We start from the raw sequence: 26,241 nt of genomic DNA, 5'->3' as shown, positions 1-26,241 counted from the left end.
CTTTTTTGCCCAATTTGAATGTTGACCCACTTTGAATGTTGTATATTATTGTTACTGGTGGTAAAGTGCAGTTGTTTGAATCTCACTTTGTTAGAGAAACTACTGAAAAAAAGTACCAGCTGCTGATCGGTCTTTTCTATCTCCTGTTTCTCCAGGGTGACAACAAGGAGAAGGAGGGAGAGGGAGGAGGAGAAGAAGGAGGAGAGAAGAAGAAGAAGAAGAAGGGGGCTAAGGAGGAGGAGGAGCCTGAGGAGGAGACAGATGAGAGTACGCTGGACTGGTGGTCCAAGTACTTCGCATCGCTGGAGACTCTCCGAGAGGTTCGTTCTTGTTGCATTTGGCTAATTTTTCCTTATATTTTTACTCATTGGTCACTATGTAACATAGTTTTTGAATTGGAAGGATCTAGAAACATTGGCCTTTGACCAAACTTGCTGAAACGCTCTTACTGTCTCGTATATGTAAAAAAAATACAGGATTCTATAATTCTGAGTAAGTGTAAGTCACAGGACTCGTAACAAGACCCAAAGGCCACTGCAGGGTTATGGTTACACGAATAGAGCAGCTTTCAAGCTAAGCATCCCTTCTTGACTCACTCAGACTAAAGGCTCACTGACCCAATAGGCTTATTCATGAAGTCTGCCAAAGGAACAACCCAACACTGTTAAAACTGGAATGGTTTTGACTCACTCACACTGGGAAGGATCCCTCCCCTGTCTTAAATTTGATAATGAAGGCTATGAGAACGTTTCACACATAGTATACAGTCTTTCTACAATGTCTTTGACATGGTCTACTTCCATTTTTCATCAATTTTCTAAAATGAATTGTTCTTCATCATGATGGTTACAGTGGCAGGAACAACAGGAGGCCATTGAGAAGAAGGAAGAACAAGAAGCAGAGAAAGAAGACAGCCAGACTGACGGCAAAGTCATCGACAAAGGTAAGCTGTCTGCGTTGTGTTTGTTTTACCTCAGGCTTGTGGCCCATATCCATACAAAAACATGTAAATTGCTTAAAATACTCTGTCCATACATGTATATCTCTCAGTACTTTCCATAACACTTGTTGTAGAAAGTGTTTGATTAAAAAAATGCAAGGTTTGCAAATTTTACTGTCTTTGAGTGTTGTACCATTTATTATCATATCCCTTCATACAGTCATGTGCAGCTTGAAATGTGTGCAACATATTCCATGGCCACTCACTAGTCTGAAGTGATTGTTAACAAAGCATACCTTGAAAGTAATTCTACACCATTTAAATCACATAAAAAATGATAAATAGAAAGCACATGATATTTTCAAGAATGATGTAGTCCATTTCAAGTATATTCAATATTAATTTTGCTCATGCACAGGTAAGTGAACAGTTACTGCAATCATCCAAACATAGACTGTTTAAAATGATAAATGTTATTCTTAATCATCAAAATAAATAAAAACTTTATCTTTTATTCATCATCTTCTTTTAGCTTATTTTGAAGCTCTCAATAAATTAGTATAAGGACAAATTTTACAGTAAAATTTAATGACATTTTCATAGAAAATATTACACATAAAAAGGATTATGGAGAAAAATAAGACAGTGTATATTAACATAATGGCAGAGTTTAAAGGGGAGAAGCATTTTCTCCAGTTTTTGACACACACACCCCATGTCATGTCTGAATGGCTTCAGCTTTGTTAGCCTTTTTATGTCACCATTTGACACGTCAACACACTTTGTCCAAGTCATCCAATCCAATTTTTTCAAAATTTTTTTACCAAATCTTTGCATGTTGTGAGGGTATTCCACAGTCCGGATAGTTTTTTAATGTGGGCCTTTTTGAAGCATCTTGCTGTGTCCATTTCATTATTATCAGTATGTAAGACTTCATCTTCCCTTGTCAAGCATGGGGAACCTTTCATTGATATATTTTTACACCTGAATGTGTTTGATATGGTTGAGATGTTTAGAATAGAAGAAATAAGTCAGGACATGCAAAAAATGACAGAGATTAAATTTTTTAATTGAGATTACATTTTACTGCCCTGGCAAGGCAAAAAAAAATCAGGCAATAGAGACTTGGCTTTGGCAGCATATCATCATAGCAGCAGTTATAACAAGAGACAATATTCCGCTATAGGCAAGGTGTATGTGGGTGTTACCATTGCTTCACACTCAATATCCCCATGACCATTATGTAGCCCTGCAGGGCAGAGTGGCATTGCCTTCCCCTCTCAAAATCCTTTCCTTCCCTTTCCGTAGTGTCTTTTTTTTTCAGCGTTTCCTTTTTCCTGTCTGGCTGCAGCTAATAATCGGCAACCGTACCCCCGTAGTTACTTTTAATAGCTATAGTTGGTGTTCTTTGCCTAGTTTAACCTTTGACCCTGATCAGCATCACCTATGACCTCTGACCCTATATCTGCATAACCTATGTTGTCTGCACACCGAAAGGAAAATTCCTGTCCACCACAGCTACTAAGACTGTGAAATACCGTGGTAAGTTCCACTTACTAAGAGTTCCTACTAGAGCACACAAGCAAAGCAAGACTGTCCAAGTGAGAGAGTGGCACAGTTATATGCACTGCCGTCGCATTGCATGGCTGGCGCACAAAACACTCTCTTTCTCGCAACTGTCGCAGCTGCCTTGCCTCTGGGGTCTGCATGCGCCCCCCCTCCCCCCGTCCTCTTCCACTCCTCTGTCCTTCCTCCACTCCCTTTATTTTCATAGCCTCCATCCACTCGATGATTTGCAGGACACAACTCTCTCTCTCTCTATCATGAGAAGCTACATCACGAGATGATTACGCTTCTGTTCCTTAACGTTTTTTCATCTCTCCACACCACCAAGGACAACACAGACTGAGACATTTGTTAATTAATTAAAACTGTGCACCTGCATAGTCGTGTTTTTAAGTGTTGCCCATCACACGAGCTCTACTGTACTGTACTGTGAGCACACTGCAGTCACACAGCACACAACTTCTCATGTGTGTCACCCAGTCTTCACATCTCGCACCTTCTTCTAACAGACTCCAGTTTAACACGGACTTCCAGTCTACTTCCGGACTATTTCCCATACCTCAGCAACCTAGATGGGCTAATAGTAATATCGTAAACTATAGGAAAAAATGATGTAAGAAATGTGTAGCAGCCATTGAGGACCTCTTGAGGATTAACCCAATTCTGCAGAATACTACACAGAATTCTGGCTCCAGTTCCAGAATTCTTTAGTATTTTGCAGAATTTTGTTAATCCCCAAGGGGTCCTTGATGGCTGCTACATATACATATTTCTTACATTATTTTTACCTATACTTTACAATATTCAATAGTCATATTTGCATCATTTTTACCTATAGTGAACAATAGTAGCCCATCTAGATGTAAGGTTGCTGAGACATGGGAGTTAGTCCGGAACTAGACCGGAAGTCCAGGATTAAACTGGAGGCTGTTTTCTGTCTGCCTCACACTTGGCACCGTGACTTGCCAGGGCACGCCTGCACTCTGCACTATTTGGTGTGTCGTTTGTAAAAAATTTCATGTCTCTACCTGCCTCTTGCACCCCTCCCTGTGGTGTACGTAAATTTCAAAGAAAAGAAAAAAAAGACACTGTAAAAGAAGCACATCAGGCTAAAGAGTAGCACACCCACCGTCCTGAAGCGTTTTAAACATTCCCACCAAGTTGTGCAACTTGCTTCTTGGCTACCGTCAAAAAGCTTTAAGGTCCACTCCAGAGTAGCTAATGTCCAAGCAGATGCTTTGTTGATGAAGTCTCAACCAACCGGCAGGCAACACATTATTCAATATTTACAATAAGCAAGATGCTGGTGGGAAGAAAATGGTACAAAGACGTAAGGCCACACCAATTTGATTTGTTGGTTCTCGGATTTTTTGAAAATATGGTTAATAACTGGAAAAAAACCCTAATGAAAGCGAAGTCTGAGGACCAGGTTGATGCCTTGGTGGACTCAGAGTGTAGTAAATACAGCCATATTGTAGTTTTCTTCCTAGCCCTCTCATTTTATGATGATGTCCACTTGCTATCTTTTGAACTAAAGATATCCGAGAACCAACAAAATGACTTGGTGTGGCCTAAGTTACAATCTTACAAATCTATGCTTGGAGAGCAAGAATAGCAAGCTTTATTGGGTTTTAATTTGAAGCTAAATCAGTAAATGTTTAGTGAACATTAATGTCCTTATATAGATGTGGGCCTTCAAGCTTTCTGTGGGATGGTGTAATAGCACTTTGCACAGCTTGGAGGGAAAGTTTGCAGCACTTTAAAATTTCTGCAATATCTAGAGACGAGACGTCACAAGGCTTTATATTTGTCTCATTGCCTAGACAAAAAGAAAAACAACACAATTCTGATAATAAGAGTCCTACTTACTCTCCCCAAATGTAGTGAAAAAGTGTTTAGCAATCATCAGTCGTTACCATTCTGGCAACAAGCATCCACCTTCCTGTAGGAACCACCAGAATGCCTTCTTGAGTGACTTCTTTTACACCAGCATCGCTCACGGCGATGTTGGTTTCCTTGCGTGGTCTGTACAGCTGTCTCACAGCTTACCCCCTGGGATGATGCGCCAATGGTTCCTCCCAGACTCTCACACGAACCCTCCAATATAACCTCTGCCCTCTGCCCCTTACACTTTGACCCGCAGGTGAGGGAGAGGGAGAGAAGGACAAGAAGAAGAAGAAGAAGGATAAGAAAAAGGACAAGAAGAAGGACAAAGACAAGGACAAAGACAAGGACGGTGACAACAAGGCCGGGGAGGAGGGAAAATCCAAACTCGCTAAACTGAGCCCAAAGACGTCCCGCAAAAAGGATAAGAACTCTGGGGTCACCGAGCTTAAGGTAAGTCTCTTTCTTCAGTCAATCAATCGATCAATCAATCAATCAATCAATCAATCGTATCAATCAATCAATCAATCAAAACGTTTTATTAATCAAACAAGAAACTTGCAGTCAGGGGCTGAATTACCAGTACATCTTGTTGCAGAAAGCACAATTGCGTTAAAAATAGTCAAGTTAAATTTCTTAGTTTTAAGTTAATATTCAACTTGTTATATCAGTTGTTTTCTTTAAAAGATGGCATTTTACATAATACCCTTAATTTTGCCACCCATAATTTTGCTGTTAAATTGTTTTAAATCAATTCTATGTTTGTCTATAGTTTGTGTACTTGTGTGTTTGTTTGTTTGTTTTGTTGTTGATGTCATGTTCTGTGTTTGTTCAATGTTCAGCGGAACATCTATGAGGGTATAGAGCAGCTGAAGGTGACTTGTTACTGTGTTGTTTGATACCCGGTTGCCAGGGTGGTGGTGTTTTTGCCAGCAGCTTTCATCTAACCTTTCTCATCACACACACACACGTATTAAAAAAATTAGTAATTAGTGTTTTTGTTTACAACAATTATTGGTAGGTGTTTAAAGTTAAAACTTTTGGTCCAACACAAAAACGTTCTCTCACCTAGAGCTTTCGACCAGTCACTCTGGTCTTCCTCAGTAGACTGACCCAGTGAAGCTTGTCACGTGGCTTCTTTGAGAGAACGTTTTGTGTTGGACCAAAAGTTTTAACTTTAAACATGTAACTACCAACACAGATGAACTTTCATTATAAATATTGGTAGGCTTGTGCAAATTATTGGTAGGCAATATCATAACATCATGTTTAAAATTAAAACTTTTGGTCTCCAACACAAAAAATTCTCTCACCTAGAGCTTTCGACCAGTCACTCTGGTCTTCCTCAGTAGACTGACCCAGTGAAGCTTGTCACGTGGCTTCTTTGACAGAATGTTTTGTGTTGGACCAAAGTTTTAACTTTAAACATGTAACTACCAACACAGATGAACTCTCATGATATCATTACATCATGTCTACTCTAAAAGCAAGAAATCATGAAAGAAGGCACTGCTTTTTATTTTGGCCAAGTCAAAACTTCATGACAATCATTGCACTAGTCTTCATGACATTTTGCTGCCATATTCAGAGAATTTAGAAATTTCACTTATTTCAATTTTTTTAATGCTTAAACCACCTATTATTCTAATAACTTCATTTTGATTTCAAGCAAGTGCTTCTTTCAATTGAAACAATTTAAAATTCTTCCATAGGGTAATATTCTTTTTGACTGCCTCTCCTTGGTGCTGATTTTGCAGTTGCAGTGCAGTCTTGATATTTGTTGAACATAACAACCATCTGCACCAAAGCCAAAGCCATGGAGTTTGTTATGTTGAAGGGTTTAAACATACTAACCTTAGATTTTGCCAATGGTAAAGGAATGTTGCCTGCTTTGGGGGCTTGAAAACTGCCAGCTAGTCTGGCATTTAACTTCTGAAGTTGCAACATGGCTTGTCTTGTACAGTCAAAACTGCCTAAGAAGACCACTAACAAAGAAAATCTGGTCTATGTAGACAGGTGGTCACAATAGACAGGATTGCCAAAAAGCAGTTACTCAAGCAACTGGATATGTTTTGGAAACATTTCCAAAATCATATCCAGTTGCTTGAGTAACTGCTTTTTGGCATATCGTACTACCTGGATGTCTGACCTTCATCGACGTAGTAGACAGGATTCTTAATGGGAAAAATTGTCCAGGGACTGTCTAAAAAAAAACGTACGGTAGTCTCCTGGCCGGGTGGACTTTGTGTAGAGGTGGTCACTTGTAAGGGTTTGACTGTACTTTGTGTTTGTTTGCTGTTTTTGTGTCCTGACTGTCTTGTGCTTTGAAAGACTGCTTTGAACCTGATGATAACTCTGAGTAAAGAGGTTCTTTTTACAGAACCAAGTCTTTTATTCAGCCGACGTTTCGGTGAACGTCTGTCACCTTCCTCAGGACAATTCTGACTTAACGTCGGCTGAATAAAAGACTTGGTTGTGTAAAAAAGAGTTTTTACTCAGACTTAACATCCATGTCCATAATATCACCAGGGTCCATAATATCGCCACCTTGAGAAACAGTGTGCTTTAAGATATTTTTACTGCTACATACTTTTGGTATGCACTCCTGCACACCTCAAATGTACATACCTAGGGTATGTTGCAGTAAAAATATCTTTAAGCACACTTTTTCTCAAGGTGGCGATATTATGGACTATGGTGATATGGACACAGATCAACCTGATGAAACTATTCACGGATGTGATGTTAACCCTGTTTGACCCCCCTCCCACCAGATCTACCCCTGTCCTCTGGAAGACGTGGATGACTTTAACGGGTTCCACGAGTGGCTGCACACCTTCGAGCTGCTGCGAGGGAAGAAAGAGGAGGGCGACGACGACTCCCGCATCGTCGGCAAGTTTAAGGTACGACGATGTGTAATTATGTATGTTTACCATAGGAAAACATATTGTTTTTGCTCAGTTTCTTCCTCTTCTTCTTCTCCAAACAGTGACCTCTGACCTGACCAACGACATGATTTGTTGATGTCTGTCACCATGGTGACTGGTGTTGGGTTACATAATGCTGCAATTTCATGGTCTGCTCTGCTCCTGTCACTATATACTAGTAGTGCATGTATGTGAATGTGTTTGAGTAAGAATTAATAGAGCAGACCGTGTCCCAAGGTAAAAATTATGCATTTGCTTTGCAAATGTTACTTCTCTAGTTTACTTTGTCTTCACGGTAGCAAAGTTTCATGGTCTCAGGAAAAAAGACATGTTTGCTGAACTTAATTTTCATGATAGTTGCAACTACAGGGAGGGGATGAAAGACAAATGATTTGATAATGGTACTAATAAGAGGATGGTACAGATTCTGAAGTGACTACAAAAAGCAGTGAGACATCTGTGAAAAATCAGGAATTGCAGTAATCATTATGATCTGAAAGCAAACGTTTTAAGTTCTGATTTACAGCGTTCTGTAAGACTTGTCTTTGTATGGTTGACTGTGTCACTGATAGCATATTCAAATTTGAATATGATATTTTTGTACACTTAATGACGATTAATAAAATATCATATAAAAAGGTAGCATTTTTTCAGTTGACGAATCTGATGAACTCACAATTGAGCACTCTTTCTTCAATTTCTTTTTCTCTCTTTCTCTCTCTCCTTGTCTGCAAGTCTTAATCCTTTATCCCATATTTTTTTTCATATTAGCTTCCCTGATGTTGCTTCACTGTATCAGCATTCCCTCTCCACCCTAAATGGCAGTTTCTTCACTGTGTTTTTCACACCTCCCATTTCTTCACAGTGTTCACTGCAAATTATCACGCACACCACTCCAAAAAAACACCACCAGTTTCTTTTCAGTTACACGCAGTGAAATAGTTACTGTGTTCTTTATCTGAAGAGATAAAGAGATCTGCAATACCGGTAACTGCAAAACTGTACACTTTTAATTTGCAACTGTACTACATTGTTTCTGCCAGTGTCGTCACATTCATCGTAGGTCGTTTTACAATTTTGGTGTCATAAAATTTTCAATCAGGCTGTGACAGACCCTACTACAGACAAGGATGTAAGACAGCCTGAATTCTCTGTTAGATGACAGCTGAATTTTGTATGACACATGTACTCAGGTTACAATTAAACGATGAATGTGACCAATTCCTTACACCAACTCTCTTATTTTCACTCTTCATGGGTCAGGCAGTGATGGTTTGCAGTGATGCTCAACAACCTACATGTAGCTGTTCATCTCTGTTTCCTGTGCTAATTGTGTATCTGTGTGCCTCTCTCCCGTGCTCATGTCATGTGCCCAGGGCTGCCTGGTAGTCCATAAGGGCTCCCAAATAGAGGAGCTCGAAGTAGCCGAGGGGTCGACCGTAGACCCGTCAAATGTCGATGACGACACGGTAACTTCTGTAGGGTCATCATCACCACAGAGCTGACATACTAGCCTCCTGAGGACTAGGGAAAAATGTGTGTTTCTGGTTTCCCAACCAACCAACCAACCAACCAACCAACCAACCAACCAACCAACCAACCAACCAACCAACCAACCAACCAGACAGCCCCAATAAAACCTGCTCAACCTAGCCTTTTTGGGATCAACCAAAGCCACAAAATATTTGAATTGAGGGAAGTCTTTATTGAGTAAATTAGGTGAAATATTTGTACCTTCCCCAGAAGCAGATGGAAGGATGGGCAAAGGAAACAGCCTTGGTCTTGATGTATTTTAGCCTTGCATCGTTAAGCTGTTTTTGTTGCGTAACTTAAGCCAAAATCTAAAAAGAAAAAGAGAAAAGAGAATCTCTACCCTAATTTTAGGACCAAACGACTGTATTTGTTGTAGCACTTCAACCAAAATCTAACAAAAGGAAAGAAAAAAAGGGAGAATCCCTGTCTACAGACCCTAATTTTCCCAGGACAGAAATCAGAAACACAACATGTTATTCCCAGCCTCATCGCCCACATTACAGCCATCTCATGCTGACCATGCCATGTCGCCTCCTGCCGCCTGCATGGCTTGTCTTGCATGGGTCAGGAATGCTGAGCCATAGTCAACATCTTTGCTTTGCCCTCCTGGTATAATAGTACTTTAAGTTTATAAGCCACAGGAAGAAACTTTTATGGATGACATTCTTGGCTTCAAATTTGGAAGATAAGGGAGAAAATCAAGATGCCAAACCATAACATAAACTTTGTATCAAGAATTGCAATGACAAGACATGACATCACGACCAACAAGTCTTTTATTCCTTTATTCAACAAAATGTCATGCAAAAATCAAGGCAGGTACATGTATACATAATTTATACATATGCACAAAATTTACTTGCTGTGGCTTTACCTACATTCATATACACTCAAGATGACCACTATTTAATCTGAAAAAAGCACATCTGCCAACAAAGTCTCTAATACTAAGACATTTTGATAGCTAAAACTTGTATAACACATGCACAACTATCCCAGGAATACCTAGTCTCCAAGCAGGTCATTGTTGGCTACAATACAGTATCAGATTGGCAAGCCAGTATCCAATATAAACACATACAAAAGGATACCAGAACTAAAAACAAAGGCTGATAAAAAAAGTTAAAACACTTCCAAAATTAGCCCAAGACTAAACTTCTGCTTGGAGAACAAGGTTTGCAATCGTACCATGATGGTACAGTGAACCTGACTGGGATCTTACTGCTGTTAAAGTTAATATTTCACAAAAAGGACTAAACGTTCTTTCCACTTTCCAACACTGAGTAAATTGGGACAAATTTTCGGCAGACTTCATGGAATGGACATTTCTACTGCAGCTTCCGGGACGTGACGTCGGAAAGTCGGTGTTGGAAAGAACACTTAGTCCTTTTTGTCATAATGAAGTATACCAACACAGATGAACTTTTTTAAAGTTAACGTCTGTTTCCTCCCCCCTTGCTGTAGGGCTGCCTGCAAGTGTACAAGTCTAAGGAGGGAGACGATGGCACCGGCAGTGTTATTGGTGGGGGCGAGATGGTCAACCCGACCGGCATGTTTGCCCACATCCCCAACAATGACCCTGTCGGGGTGCTTGTCAGAGTCTACATCGTCAAGGTAACTAAACAATCTTCCTAAGATGAAATTCATTTAATTTACTTCCACGTATGAAAGTGTTGTTTTGGGTGGCTGAGCTGTGAGTTTGTATCCACAGACAGAGTATGCCAAAAAGCAGTTACTCAAGCAGCTGGATATGATTTTGAAAACGTCAGACGTTTCAGCTAGTATCCACTAGCTTTCATCAGTGATTGAGAGACCAGAGGGGAAATGCAGGTTTATAAGCACAAACTATTGATTGATATGCACAGGTTGACAGCACATGGGTTGGGAAAGATTGACAGGCAGCTCGACACGAGGCCAAAGGTCTCAGAATCTGGCCGGAGCCAGTAGGAATTAGTGGTCATCAACATGGGAGAATTCAGGAAGCCATGGAGTGTATACCTCAGACATGGCTTGTTTGGAAAACTGTTAAGCTACTAGAGCAGAGAAATGACTGAAGATTCTGAAATACACCAAAGACTTGATATACAGTCCTGACGTTTTTAAATTATAACATGTTGTGTCATGATACTGATTATCACTAACTTGAATAATTCTTTCCTCTAACGCATGTCTTTACAATGGACTTCATTATATTTTTGTAATGATGATGATTAAAATTTATTGCAAATTCATGCCCATTCGTGCCAATTACAAGACTAGTGAACAAGTGCTGATGTACATGTACATGGCATTGCACAAAGTGAGTGAGTGTACATGCTAGACAGACAAGGAGGATTACACTACTTTGTACATTGCTAGTATATGATATAATAAGGCTATATATCTATGTTACTAATTCGGGGTCTGACTTCTTTTTTGGAAGCAGTGGAAAATGAAAAATCCCAAGTTTCTAACAATAAATGTGTTGATATGATAATGATGCACATATATTCCCTACTCTCTTCCAGGCAACAGACTTACACCCTCAAGATGCGAATGGAAAGGTTTGTGTGTTTTTCCTTGAACATGAGACTTTCTGAGATTTTTCCTCTGTCTGTTTCTCCCTCCAGGCCATTGATCTGCACCCTGCCGATGTAAACGGCAAGGTTTGTCCGACTAACGTTTCTTACAACTCTCGTGTCGTGTCGTGCGGCAGTGTTTTAGACCTGTAGCAGTGTGTCCTGTGACCATTCCTTGTGCACATGTCATCAGCTGACTTCTTGGCATGGGAAAAGGGTGACTTTAAGATTGTTGAGAACAAAATGAGAATTGTTCAGCATTTGCCATTCCCTTATGATTGGCTGTAAAATTCCTGCAGTTGACAAAGTAGCCAGTTGTAGACAAATTGGGCAGACTTCTCCAAAAATCAATTGAAAGTTTGTGGCGGTCCAAAACAGTATGTAAATGACCAAAACAGTTTCTTGGGGGGGGGGCAGTTTTTTGGTACCCAAAACAATTTCTGGGGACCAAAACAGTTTCTGGATATCCAAAACGGTTTTTGGATGGCCAAAACAGTTTTTCTGGCTGTCCAAAACAGTTTCTAAATGGCCAAAACAGTTTCTGGAGTGCCAATACAGCTTCTGGATGTCCAAAAACAGTTTCTGAATGGCCAAAACATTCTGTGGATTACCAAATCAGTTTGTGAGGCCAAAATGGTTTGCCAAGAGCCAAAAACAGTTTGAGGGGGCCCAAAACATTTTGTGGATCTTAAATTTGAAGACGTGCCATGAGAAGTCCTGTTGATGTGCGCACTTTTGTGTGGAACGGTCGGCTAGACTAGGAAGAAGCAAGGACTGAGCTAACCGCTACTGTTGCGCAAAAAGTGGTAGAAAAGAGACCCACACAGATTCTTGGGATATCTGATGTCTGACTTAAACAACTAAAGAAAAAATTTATACTATCTTCCTTTATCTATTTATATTTCTAACAAACATTTTTTATTAAGCCGAATACATCACTAAAGAATGTATTTTTTGTTATACACACGTATCCTTTTAGCCAAACTCACCTCAATCCAAATTATCAGATGTAACCACAATTTCTTGTGTGGGCCTCAGATGTTGTAGTTGCTCCTGTTGGCTGGCTTTAACTGCCTCTCCTCATACATGTACATGTGACGCCCCCCATCCCATTCCAGTGTCTTTGTGTACGTTCCTTTATAATATGCATGACGTCATCTGCTCTGTTGTGAGCTCAATGTTATAACGGCATAACGTGACTTGGAAAGTTTGTTTGATGCTTACCATACTCTACTTGTCCTGTGATGTGCCGTGACATTGTGTGACCTGCATGACAGCTAAGTGACTGACAGACATGCAGCTACACGTACACATATATTGAAAAGCCTGTCAAAGAGGAAACTTTGAACTCTAAGAGTTTCATGGATGTGTTTGAGGATAAATTTGTCACATTTTGTCTGACCCTGATGTCTTGCCTCATGACCTCAATGAAAATTGGTCAGCAGACTGATTTGAGTTTATCATTAACAAAGGCTCAAACAAACAAACAAACAAACAAACAAACAAACAAACAAACAGACAATTCTTAAAACAGGACATTCAGACTAGACAGTCATTGGACGTTAGGGTATGGTTGCATGTCATCGCCATTTGTTGTAACTCAACACAGCCCACGTACTCCTCTGCCTGCTGCATGGCTTCTGCTTTGTTCGTGTGCGTGGAGAATTACTTCGCTATGTTGTGTGCTGCCTCCTCCTGCCTACCTCGACTATTAACCTCACACCAATCAAACCTTTACAGCAATTCTTGCAGAAATTTTGACATTCCTAATTTTCACCAAAAAAAGATTGAAGCTTCCACACCTTTGGTTGCATCATGGTGTTAGAATTTCAATCATAAAGCGATAAAATCTTAACCAAAAGAGAACTATTGTTAGTAGTATCTCTTTGAAAAAGAAAGAGAACGAGAACAGAATTATTGAAGGAAAAAATGTGGGAAAGGATACAAAAAAACAGGCTTGTTCCTTGCTTGGTCCTGGTACCATGATGAAGAACATGACAACATCGTTTGCTGAACGTTTGTGGGACTTGTGTCCGTTAGGCTGACCCATACCTCAAGTTAAACCTGGGCAAGCACCAGGTGAATGACAAGGAGAACTACGTGTCCAAACAACTCAACCCTGTCTTTGGCAAGTAAGTAGGAATGTCACTTTTTCCTCTTAATCTAGGATGGCTTTATGTCATATAATTACTAGTATTGGACCAGTACTACATGTATATCTCAGCAGCTCAGTATTGTGCCTAAGAAAATGGTTGTTTTCAATAATTTCTAATGAGAGATAATTTCTCACATATATTCTTGTTTTGATGTGGTAATAAATTTTTTTGTCTGTAGAAATCAAGACCAAAGGACTTTATAAAAGCCTCCAATGATACCTTCTTAGCACAGTCTTATCCTCACCCCTTTTATGAGTAGTAGCAGCCAACTGCTCCATATTCCTGTATCAGGGATCCCTGCAGCAGTATAGACATTGGATATAGATGATGTTTCTATTCAAATTTACGAACATTGAAAACGTACACTCAGTCTTGCACCAGGCATACATTTAATGTTAGTTAACTGATTGTTGACAAGACAATGGCTAACAGATTACACTGGTAGCTAAGGCAGTTCCATTTGTTCTAAAATCAGATGTTGTTCCTAACACTACTACCTCCCCCCTCCCCCATTCCGCAGGTCATTTGACTTTGAGGCGACCTTCCCCATGGAGTCGATGCTGTGTGTCCAGATCTTCGACTGGGATCTGGTCGGGATCGACGACCTGATCGGGGAGACCAAGATCGACCTGGAGAACCGCTACTACAGCCGCCACCGCGCCACCTGCGGAGTCTCAAGCTTCTATGCCATGTAAGTTTTAAACACCCAATGTTTCAATACTTAGTAGTACATGGCATAGAAGCTACTACAGCTGCCACCGCGCCACCTGCGGAGTCTCAAGCTTCTATGCCATGTAAGGGTTTAACCATTGGGTGTTGAACACTTCAGTAGCATGCACACTCTAGTGGTTAAATCTTGGCTGAAGCTATCTGTCAGTGAATTATGTAAATAGCTGAAATATTAAATTAAATGTACTTTTGTTCATAGCTGATATTTTTATAGACTCCAGTAAGACTAGCTACATATAATTATTTACTGTGTAAAAGCTAATGGACTCAAGAAAGTATCCATTGGCAGTCTCCGGATCAAGAGGTAGTGAGTTTGAATCCTTGCTTTTTTAAGCTCACCCCATATGTGGCCTACTGGAAAAGGTGGCAGTCCTGAGGACAGGACATTAAGTCATGGTCTGTTTGCTACATTTTGCATCAGAAATAACAATGGTGTTGCTGCCAAAGAGGCTTGTAGACTGATGAAGCTTTCATACAGCTTCTGTAAGTGTGGGGAAAATTCCTCAATCATCAGGAATAACTCGTAACCTGTTTGTCTCATAGCCATGGCTACAACCAGTGGCGTGATCCCCAGCGGGAAATGTTAAATACATCCTTATATGCCGAAATGCTATGCACAATACATTACAGATTTTGCACAGGTGCAGTACGTTCTGCTGATGTGCTGAAATGTTATAGTTTTGTGATTGTTTGTCTATGTTTGCCCCATAGCCATGGCTACAACCAGTGGCACAACCCCCAGAAGCTAACAATGTTAGAAACTGTACAATTTTGTAATTGTTTGCCTATGTTTGCCCCTCAGCCATGGCTACAACCAGTGGCGCGACCCCCAGAAGCCTACAGAGATCCTGAAGAAGCTGTGTAAGGACGGGAAGGTGGACGGACCGCACTTCAGCCCCGGGAAGGTCCGCGTCGGGGGGCGCGTCTTCGAGGGAGCTAAGGAAGTGGAGGACGAGAATGGTAACTTCTTTTGAATCAATATTGGAATGAAAGTTCGTCTGTGATGGCGTTTCGAAGACTATAACTGTACACAGAAGTTAAGTGCTTCCCAACAAACTCTGTCAGATCTCTGATCCTTATCAAGACAAAGGACTCAAAGCCTAAGTTATGGGAAAGTGGAATCATAGAATCATAGAATGGTGTTGTTTGACATAGTTTTGTACTATGCTCTTACATAGAGCCTGGTGCAACAACTGTTTCAGCACCATGGAGAAAGACCAGTAATTACATTTTAACAGAACTTACTCCAACAATGTAACATTAATGCATATAACTTAATGAGTATTTAGTAAATTGGTCTTGTTGTAGATAGAAGAGTAATCAATTCGATTGTATACAAGATACAATAATTGTAACTTTCTTGGTTTTTGATGTTCAATAGCAAAGAAAAATTCATACTCCTTATGCAAGTTTTCCCCATAGCCATTGTAGATGTAGTAAAGGATCACACTCTAACATCACTCTAATTGTACATGGAACTACTTACATTTTTTAAATATAAACATAGAATAAATGTGTTTTGTTCAGTCATTCAACATTTACACAATTTTTGTCCACCTTTCCTTCCAGGTGGGAAGAGGCCCTCTGACGAACCGTCTGCCCTGGTGGCGCTGAACCAGTGGCACGAGATCGCTAAAGCCGGCTGCCCGCTGGTCCCTGAACACGTGGAGACCAGACCTCTGTACAACCCTGAAAAGCCGGGCATAGAGCAGGGCAAGATCGAGATGTGGGTGGACATGTTCCCCATGGACATGCCCCCGCCTGGACCCCCCACTGACATCTCCCCTCGCAAGCCCAAGAGGTGAGAGCATTTGTGGGTTTATTAATTTCATCAGGGGAAACATGTAGTTACTGTAGTTAACTGTTCTGTCTTTTCGTTTCAACAACATGACTGACAGCTGTGATGTACAAGGCATTTACAGTCAACAAAATGATTGTTCAACCAACACACAGTTTAGCCAATATAGCAAGACATTTTGATTTAGATAGTTACAATAGCACCTTTTTGGAATATGTACAGTGTAACATGCTCCTATTTCACTTATTTTCATAGTTCCTGAGGTCCTTTTGGTAGTTCTAGGAATGGAAATGGTTCTCTTGAATTAGAGTTGTATGTCCACAAGATCAGGGAGAAATTTAAGTCTGGTGTTGTGGCTGTGTGCAGCACCTAGTGTGGCTAATCAGCCCTATCTTCGCATGGCAGTCCGACCACAGTTGGGACACATGAAAGGTGCAAGGGATGTTGTAACACGTGCTTAATGACTATAAACATCTTCCCTCCTCCCCACAGCTACGAGCTGCGAGTGATCATCTGGAACACTGACGATGTGGTGGCTGAGGACGACGATTTCTTCACCGGGGAGAAAATGTCCGACATCTACGTCAAGGGCTGGGTCAAGGGCAACACTGAAGACAAACAGGAGACTGACATTCACTACCGGTAAGTCAAAAGTTCCTTCCCACACCTACATAGTATATATTCAAAGTTAAAACTTTTGGTCCAACACAAAAAAATTCTCTGACCTAGAGCTTTTGACCAGTCTCTCTGGTCTTCCTCAGTAGACTGACCCAGTGAGGCTTGTCACATGGCTTCTCTGAAGTGTGACGTCAACACTGGGTCAAAGGTATCTGGTAGACGATGTCGGCACCCCGTCGCGGTTCAATGAAGGGTGACACTGATAGGCCCTGATGTATATGGCTTCCTTCACCCGTCTCAGGAAATAGTCTTATAGATAGTACATAGTATATAGTGCGTAGGACCACACAGTTGTGCAATCACTACAGCAGGGGGCTAGTCCACTGGCAGTGGTGTGTGTTTAACTCCCAACTCCTTCCCAACTGCTGAGTGCTAAGCAGAGAAAGCAGTATGTACCGTTTTAAAGTCTTTGGTATGACCCGGCCAGGGATTGAACTGAACTCAATACTAAATACATGTACATGTACCAAATGCAGGGTAAAGACTTAATACTGTACAGGCTTGGCCATTGCATTGTTTCTCTACCTGTAAAGTCATCTTTTGAAACAGGAAACTGAAATTAGACTTACATTCCTTGTTTCTAGGTGAGGCTATGAAGCTATTGAATGCCTCTTGTACACTGCGTAGATAACACAATGTACAAATTGTTTCAGTAATAGTAACTGTTCCACTATTGTTTCTCCACGCAGATCACTGACTGGGGAAGGAAACTTCAACTGGCGTTTCATCTTCCCGTTTGACTACCTGGCCGCAGAGGAGAAGATCGTGATCTCCAGGAAGGAGTCCCTCTTCTCCTGGGACGAGACCGAGTACAAGATCCCGGCTCGTCTTAACCTGCAGGTCTGGGACGCCGACCACTTCTCTGCCGATGATTTCCTGGGTAAGTACCTGCTGAGAGAGAGAATGAATGAATAAAGGAATGAATGAAAGAATGAATAAACAAACAAACAAATGAAAGACCGAGTACAAGATCCCGACTCGTCTCAACCTGCAGGTCTGGGAAGCCGACCACTTCTCTGCCGATGATTTCCTGGGTAAGTCCTTACGGAGAGAATGAAGGAATGAATGAAGGAAAGAATGAATGAATGAAAGAATGAATAAACAAACGAATAAAAGATTGAGTACAAGATCCCGGCTCGTCTTAACCTGCAGGTCTGGGATGCCGGCTTGGCAGTTTCTGGGAATCAAAAGTATGAAAATAAAACTTATCAGTAGCACTATTTGTGTAAAATGTTTATTTTTCGTTCATGGAAACAGCCAATCTGGGCCCCGGTTTGGAAATGTGACCCTAGCAGAAGGTAGTATTGGTCCTCTCCTTAGTGCTGAAGATGGTGCTGCTTGCCTTCACATCATTCAATCCTCAAATATGCATGAAATTCATCTTCGCTCTTCTTCCCATCCATCCAGGATCCCTTGTGATGGATCTGAATCATTGATCCTCTCCTTGGTGCTGAAGATTGTGCTGCTTGCCTTCAACTGCGTACTATTGTAGAATACCATAAATCATGGTCATTAGGATCTTATAATGTACTCTTATCCTTCTATAAAGTTATAAAGTACATAGTACATGTCATCTTCCTCACACTCATTTTCGCTTTTCTTTTCTCCATCCGCCAGGATCCCTTGTGATGGATCTGAATCATTTCCCGCGAGGAGCGAAGACATCCAAGCAGTGCACCCTGGACATGCTGAAGACCGACGGCTCCGTGCCGCAGGTCAACCTGTTCAAGCAGAAGCGTGTCAAGGGGTGGTGGCCATTCGCTGCCAAGGGTGAAGATGATGAACTCGAGCTCACTGTGAGTCACACTTTGCACAATATTTTCAGATGTGAGGCCTGGGAAAAAATTGTGTTTCTGGTTACCTTTTACTAGTAGCTAACCTCTAGAAAGATGAAGTCGAGCTCACTGTGAGTCAGACTTCCCACAATATTTTCAGATGTGAGGCCTGGGAAAAAAATTGTGTTTCTGATTACCTATTAGTGGCTAACCTTTTTTGGGGTCAACCTCTAGAAAGATGATGAACTCAAGCTCACTGTCAGGCTTCCCACAGTATTTTCAGATTATCATGAAAGTTCATCTGTGCTGGTAGTTACATGTTTAGAGTTAAAACTTTTGGTCCAACACAACAAAGATCTCCACCTAGAGCTTTCGACCAGTCACTCTGGTCTTCCTCAGTAGACTGACCCAGTGTTGACGTCACACTTCAAAGAAGCCACGTGACAAGCTTCACTGGGTCAGTCTACTGAGGAAGACCAGAGTGACTGGTCGAAAGTTCTAGGTGAGAGAATATTTTGTGTTGGACCAAACGTTTTGACTTTAAACAATATTTTCGGATGTTTTCCTAGGAAAAACTTTGTGTTTCTGGTTACTGGACTGACCCTGGCCCAAACCTGATGACTAGGCTTTTGTGGTGAAATCTGGAGAAATATTTGCCCCTTCCCTTCAAAAATATGGAGATCCAGATGTTTCTTTTGGATCAGTTCAGCCAAAATCTGGAAACGCAGCATTTTTTTTCCAGCACAAGAAAAGCATGTGTCACTGTTCTTTTGTTTGGTTTTCAGCACTAGATGGCATGAGTTGTGTAGAAGTCTGTAACAGTATTTTGATCTTTTTTCTGGATGCTATCAGTAATGTCAAGTTAAGATTTTTCTTTGTGGGCAATTTATTTTGTTTTCATGTTTTAGAATATTCCTTAAAGTGTCACAATTTTATCCAGCATGATCTAGTACAAGTCATATTGACAACTTTTAAGTTAAAAGTAAGAATATCTGTTCCTATGAGCTGACAACTTTGTATCTCCATTGTCCCATAAAGCACTTTAAACACGTCATCCTGTGTGATGAGTTGATAAAAATCCAGCCAACAGTCCCCAAACCCCTCCTGCACCGTTAGATAACTGTTAAACACAGCTTCAGAATAATGCAACTCGTAACTCTACTGATGCTTCAGCTTTAAAGATATGCCATGGAATTTTGGATCACTGAAGTTCTGATCTCACAAAACACATCTGATGAAGACATTTGCTCTGTCAGCACGAAAATGTTTACATCAGTTTTCCTAAACTTTAGTGGTCCAAAATTCCTGTATCCACCGCAAGTGTCCAACATCTCAATGTGGATACTTCCACTCCCTGGTACCCTTGGACTTAAATAAGCAAAGCACACTGCTTCAATGCACCGTTTGTCAACTCCTAAACACCTTAATTTTCAATATACCCCTTAATGCTTGTATAAAGATCCCAATATCTGACGGCCCTTCTCACTCTACAAAATATACACCACCTTTCCTGCCTTTAAACGTCTCAGCACAGTTCTACAGCCCTCTTCTTTCCCTAATGATTTCCTCAAGTACCACAACTTAAAAAAAGTGTACAGTAAAACTATACCACTGAAATAAAGCATGGACAAGTCTGGATACTCTCTAGCTCTCTTCTCTTCATGACTTTTGCTGTCTCTGTATTCCCCCCCCACTCAACAATGGACCACCCCAACAACAGTGCACCGTAGGTATTCCTTCTCTGGCAGACATGAGACCCTGGAGGGGTGTCCGTAATTGCTCTAAATGAGAACCCCCCTAGAGGCTTAAAACTACATGTTGTGATTGCTACTGTTGTAAACATTTCTCAATGAAGAAATATGATCAAACAATGAAATAATTTGAGAAAACAAGGAAGCTATGTCCCCACCCAGGGTCTCCAATATTACTAACTCTATAAAAACAAAATACATAATGCTTGAAGACTGCACTAACTCTTCTTGCTTCTATAGTTATGAGATAAATGCAGTCTTTCATCATGCATACTTTTGTATGATTTTTTCTAAATACTGAAAATAAAATCACAAAAAGTGAAATATTCTGACAGAGGCTTAATTGATTGTGGTATGTATCACATAAAATAACAGCACATTATCTAATATAATAATTACATCAATACTACTGAGTACTGCATCATATAATATACAAGGGTTATAAGTTAACAAGGGTTTAAGAGTCAATTCTACATGTTGCTTGATAAAAAAAACTTAATATCTGTTGGCGAAGCTGGGCCATATGTGGATGAGTAACATAAAATTTTCAGACAGAACCAACTACCAACAAAACAACAAGGACGTAAGACAGCCTTTTCCTTAACAAGACAGATGAAGTTTGTAGTACACATGTCGGTCAAATGGCGATCACACGATGTATGTGACCCATCCCAAAGTTGTTGTTTTTTTTTATTCAAGGACACGTTTAGTACACAACCATGTACAGAACTAGCCTGTATGGGGCATGAAGCATAACACTGGGAGTACTTTTCATACAGTCACCTAATCATGAGTTTAACAGGTTGAACTCCAATCTTTCTTGTAGGGCAAAGTAGAAGCTGAACTCAACCTCATGTCTGCAGAAGAGGCTGAGAAGAGCCCTGCTGGACTGGGCCGAAATGAACCAGATCCTCTGGAGAAACCCAAGTAAGTCGGATGGAAGTATTGCTTTGGGTGGCTGAGTTGTGGATTTGTGTGTCTGTGTGTCCTAGTATTGATGGTTGCATGGGGGGGGGGTAGGTGATTGAAATGAACCAGATCCTCTGGAGAAACCCAAGTAAGTCAGCTGGAAGTATTGTTTTGGGTGGCTAAGTGTGGGTTTGTTTGTCTGTGTGTCCAGTAGTAAGGGTTGTGTGGAGGGTGGTTGATGATCGAAATGAACCAGATCGATCCTCTGGAGAAACCCAAGTAAGTCAGACAGAAGTATTGTTTTGAGTGGCTGAGTGTGGGTTTGTTTGTCTGTGTGTCCAAGTAGATCCTCTGGAAACCCATGAAAGTCAGATCTTTATGGAAGTATTGTTTTGGGTGGCTGAGTTGTGACACACAGACACACAGTGTGTGTCTGTGTGTCCTAGTATTGATGGTTGCATGGGGGTGAGGTTGTAGGTGAATAAAATGAACCAGATCCTCTGGAGAAGTCAGATGGAAGTATTGTTTTGGGTGGCTGAGTTGTGGGTTTGTGTGTCTGTGTGTCCAAGTATTGATGGTTGAAGGGGGGAGGTGGAAAGTGGTAGGTGATTGAAATAAACTAGATCTTCAAATCTGGAGAAACCCAAGTTTGTTGTGGGTTTGTTTGTCTGTGTGTCCAAGTGGCAACAATTGCATGGATAGTGAGGAATGAGAAACCCAAATCAGATTTTTATCTGCAGCCATTGGTATGGAAGAGTTTTTTGGGAAGCTGTATTATGATGTAGAAAGTGTGTGTGAATGAATGTGAGTGTATATTTGAGAAGTTTGTATTTTGTGTGAATGTCAAAGAAATTTTGAGGCTAAGGTGACATTCACCTATAGTTAGGCTAAGGTTTATGTTTGAGCAAGGATGTTCTTGTAGAACGTCCTTGGTTTGAGTAAGTCAGTTGTGACTTGTCATTTGTGTAAATGGTTGAATTTGACGTGTTTTTAATAAAATTGAATGTGGATGAAATCAGTCTCACAGAGTGCATGGTTACTTAGATTTTAGAAGATTGTTGGAAATGAAAATGTAATTATATAATATACTTTATGTTTGTAGTCAGATGTTTGAGATGTATTTATGATGAATATATGCTTACAGTACTTGAAATATATGCATGTAAATGATGCTATGCAATATCTAACAGGAAGGAGACAGGTATTTGTTGCTTTCAAAATTTGCTATCATTTAATTTTAGTACACAAAAAAAGCTTTTTTTAGCATTTTTTCAGTTCTTCATTTTACATTCCATTCCTAAGTCAATTATAGCATTTTTGTTGATCATAATTTTCTGCAATTCCTTGTTTCAATGCTCTCTGAGCCATGGTGGTTATAAAGGTATGGTTATGTGCAGTTTGATTATAAATAATGATTATTTCCTCATTCTTTGGTCACCCTTCATTGGCATGCTTGGTTGATATAATGATTGGTTTGAAAGCATGAAGTAACTCACCTTTTGTCTGTTGGTTGCTTGTTTCTGTTTTCCAAGTTGTTTTAAATTTGTAGTTTTTATTGATTGACTTCTCTCTGTTATGGATTATTTGATATTCTTTGTTTCAATTTGGTCTATGTTGAGGTTACTCTCTTGTCTTTGTTTCATATACATTTTGTATGGTCAGTCCTTTACTTTGAGAGATGGATTACTTATAAATGATACTCTCTGCTTTGATTTGGTCTCTGTTGAGGTTACTCTCTTGCCTTTGGTTTTAAGTTAGGATTCTTTTCTGTACAGATTCTTGAATATCGTCTTTACCATTCTTTGTTATGGATTGCTTATTCTATATACTCATGAATCATTGATATCCTATGTTTCGATGTGGTCTATGTTTGACTTGGTCTATGTTTGAGTTGGTCTATGTTTGAGTTGGTCTATGTTTGATTTGGTCTATGTTTGATTTGGTCTATGTTTGAGGTTCTCTTGTCTTTGCCTTTAGTTTTCACCATTGAGGTCTGAAGTTTGTTTTTTTCTGGATTCTAGAAAGTTGCCTTTACCATATAGTCACGTCTTAACTTTGGGTGATTCCTGATTTCTTATGCCTGGCTTTTTTATTCAAGATTGTTTTGACCCTTGTTTCATACGAGCAAGTCTTGTCAAGGTTCAGTTTGTTTATTGCCTCTATTGTGTAGGATGCTGAGTTGCCACAGTTTGATGTTAGAAGAGTTGTGTATAATGTACTTCTGGTGATGCCTGCTGACAAAACTTACTGTTCCTTGTTGATCTTGTTCTAACCTATTCCAGTCTGGTTCACATGATTGTATAGCTTTACTGTTACAGTAGTGCAACAGTTGGAGGAACCCTGTGATGCTCACTCTTCTCCTCTAAGTACATTTCCTACAGGCCAGTTCCTCCCAGTCAAGATGCCTTGCTGAACACCAGGGTTGCAAACTTTCCATGCACCGTTTCCATGCACAACAAATGTGTAACACATAGAACACATTCACATCTCAGTCTAGAGCTATCCAGTCCTTGACCCAGTCTAGGTTTTATTGAGCAGAATTTCCTGGACTAGAGATAGATAGCAAACTCTGCCTACGCAAGTTTCTTTCTCTTTTTCCCTTGTGGAATGACCCACACAGTAGTCGTAATGATATACATTTTTGTACCCCTGCTAGATAGTACCTCCATAAAGTGAAAACATACCCAATCCAAAAATTTCACTTTTCTTCCACTATCACACAGCCATGCCACTGTCAGAAATGGCCTCTCCTGTAAAAATTATCTACATTTAAGTGTACTAGATAGACAAAGTAGCTTTTACTTTACCCCTGTTACGATATCATATACTTTGGAAACACACCCAATCCCAGGACCTCTCCAATCTATAAAAAAAAAAAAACATCACCTAGTACAACCAATTTCTCTTCTTTCCATCCCTCACTCCTTGTGATTTTGAGTACTACAGATAGAATGACACAGTGGCTGTAACAGTTGTGTTAACCCTGTTACAATGTACATCACATACAGTGAAAACACACCCAATTCATGCAACCATACACTACTGTCAGCAAGGTCCAAGCTCTTCTTTAAAATCGTCACTTAACACATCTAAGTTTCTCTTCTTTCCATCCCTAACTCCTTGCAATTTTGAGTAGTAGATAGACCCACATAATGGCTGTAATGTTTTACCCCTGTCAAATTGTACATGAACATGCGCCTTCATACAGTGAAAACACATTCAATCCATACATCCATGTTAGTCTGTCAGCAAGGGCCTCTTCAATCTGTAAAAACCATCACCTACCACCTCTAAGCTACTCTTCCCTCCCTCCTTCAATCCTCTAGTCGGCCCGACTCGTCTGCTTTGTGGTTTTTGATGCCCATCAAATCGCTCTACTACATCCTCTGGAAAAACTACAAGTGGACGATCCTCAAGGCGCTGGTCTCGATGCTCCTCACCGCTCTCATCGTGCTTTTCTTCTACTCCGCCCCCGGATACATCGTCAAGAAGATGATGGGGGCGTAAAAATTCTCTAACCGACTCCCAAAACTCTACAAGACTATCCTCCTAGGTATACACTCTGCCGGTAGAGAGTCCCGTCATCCGATCTTTTCTTGTTTCAGTTTCAGTTCTTGGCTCTGCTTGCTGATTGAGTTACAACTGCCAAAATGATCCTGCATGCACGTGCCTGCTACACCTAACTCATTCCTTCATTCCTTCTTTCCCCTCTCCAGAAAACGAAATTGTTGTTACTCCACCAGAACAGACTGTTGCAGTTTGCTGCTGTGACGTTTTGTTGTTACAAAATTGCTACAGACAGTTGCAGTCTTCTGCTGTTACGTTTTGTGACAGTGGCATTCCCAGAACCTGAGCTGTTGCAAGTTGTCATTCATTCATTCATTCATTCATCATTTCTTTTATCCATGAATATTTTCCTCATCTAACACAAACTCTACTCACTGACAAACCTCTTTTTCCTCTTAAGTTTGACCAAACATTTTGGACATTAACATTCTTTCACTTTTAATTATTGCTTGACATCCTATATCATTGACTACAACACTGATAAACCCATACAACTCACTCCTTGCATCAAGAAAGTCGTTAATTAACAACTCATTTTACTAATGATCAGCAATGACGCTGACGACCCTCGGTTTTCTCCCATGTGTTCTTCTCTCCTTCCCTCCATCCCAGACGCCCCGACTCCTCGTTCATGTGGTTCTTGAACCCTCTGAAATCTCTGCGGTACATCCTCTGGAAGAATTACAAGTGGATCATAATCAAAATCGTGTGCGTGCTGCTCTTGGCGGCCTTTATCGGCGTGCTCCTCTACTCCATGCCCGGCTACATTGTCAAGAAGATACTCGGGGCCTAAACCGGTCGCACAGCACAAAACTGCTCTAAACTTCTCTTACTAGGTATCGACTAGCACAACCGAATGATGTGGTCATGGCGTGTTTCGTTCGTGTAGTCGTGGTGGTGCTGTAATTTGGTGCTAGAGAAACGTCCTGTACGTGTGGTGCAAAACGCAGCACCTATTTATTCCTGTAGTGGTCCTGTTTATTATATAGTAGTGTCTGTGTTTGTAAACCGCACACTGCATTCTGCACTTCTTTGTAGAGCGTAGATTTGCTGCTGCTGCTGTAAGCGTGGTGTTCGATTTCGTTTGAGTGTGTACAACAAAAAATGTCACCTGTGTGGTGAATTGTTGCCTCGTCTGTTTTTCGTGCAAAGCTAAAAAATCATTAGTTTTGTATCCCTACACATACAGTAGTCCTTTTAACTACTGAGTAGTTTCCACACACATTATGAAACTGTTATCTCTTGTCCTTAGTGTTTTTGCGCAGTCTCATCTAGAAATAATCAGTCCTGTTCCCTTAAGTCTTCAAACAGGAATGCCTTTAAGTACTGAACAGTCCATACACACATCATTGATGTTGATCATCAGTGTTGTCCTCACAAATACAACTCAAAAGAAAACTCGAGACACCTCTGGCAGATAAAAACAAAACGTTCACCTCTTTCATGCTAAGATTTCTAGAAGACTTAGTG

At 40.5% G+C, this 26,241-nt stretch overlaps 1 protein-coding gene across 1 annotated transcript in view; it reads left to right on the top strand.

Annotated features, from left to right (window-relative positions):
* The window catches only part of LOC109466415 (otoferlin-like), a 240,234-nt gene extending 214,655 nt beyond the window's left edge, over positions 1-25,579 (top strand). The window contains exons 32-47 of the mRNA XM_019764130.1: positions 156-320; positions 853-943; positions 4,650-4,843; positions 5,233-5,265; positions 7,165-7,293; positions 10,315-10,464; positions 11,358-11,393; positions 13,449-13,540; positions 14,085-14,255; positions 15,096-15,253; positions 15,863-16,094; positions 16,584-16,733; positions 17,459-17,649; positions 18,387-18,565; positions 21,122-21,222; positions 25,384-25,579. Of these exons, the coding sequence (XP_019619689.1) occupies positions 156-320; positions 853-943; positions 4,650-4,843; positions 5,233-5,265; positions 7,165-7,293; positions 10,315-10,464; positions 11,358-11,393; positions 13,449-13,540; positions 14,085-14,255; positions 15,096-15,253; positions 15,863-16,094; positions 16,584-16,733; positions 17,459-17,649; positions 18,387-18,565; positions 21,122-21,222; positions 25,384-25,564 (2,253 nt within the window). The 3' untranslated portion in view covers positions 25,565-25,579. The remainder of the gene's footprint in view (positions 1-155; positions 321-852; positions 944-4,649; positions 4,844-5,232; positions 5,266-7,164; positions 7,294-10,314; positions 10,465-11,357; positions 11,394-13,448; positions 13,541-14,084; positions 14,256-15,095; positions 15,254-15,862; positions 16,095-16,583; positions 16,734-17,458; positions 17,650-18,386; positions 18,566-21,121; positions 21,223-25,383) is intronic.
* The last annotated feature ends 662 nt before the right edge of the window (positions 25,580-26,241 follow it).

This window comes from Branchiostoma belcheri, unplaced genomic scaffold (assembly GCF_001625305.1).
Source record: "Branchiostoma belcheri isolate BF01 breed outbred unplaced genomic scaffold, Haploidv18h27 scaffold166, whole genome shotgun sequence".
Classification (NCBI taxonomy): domain Eukaryota; kingdom Metazoa; phylum Chordata; class Leptocardii; order Amphioxiformes; family Branchiostomatidae; genus Branchiostoma; species Branchiostoma belcheri.
Note: the sequence above shows the minus strand (reverse complement) of the source record. Positions and strands in the feature narration are given on the sequence as shown.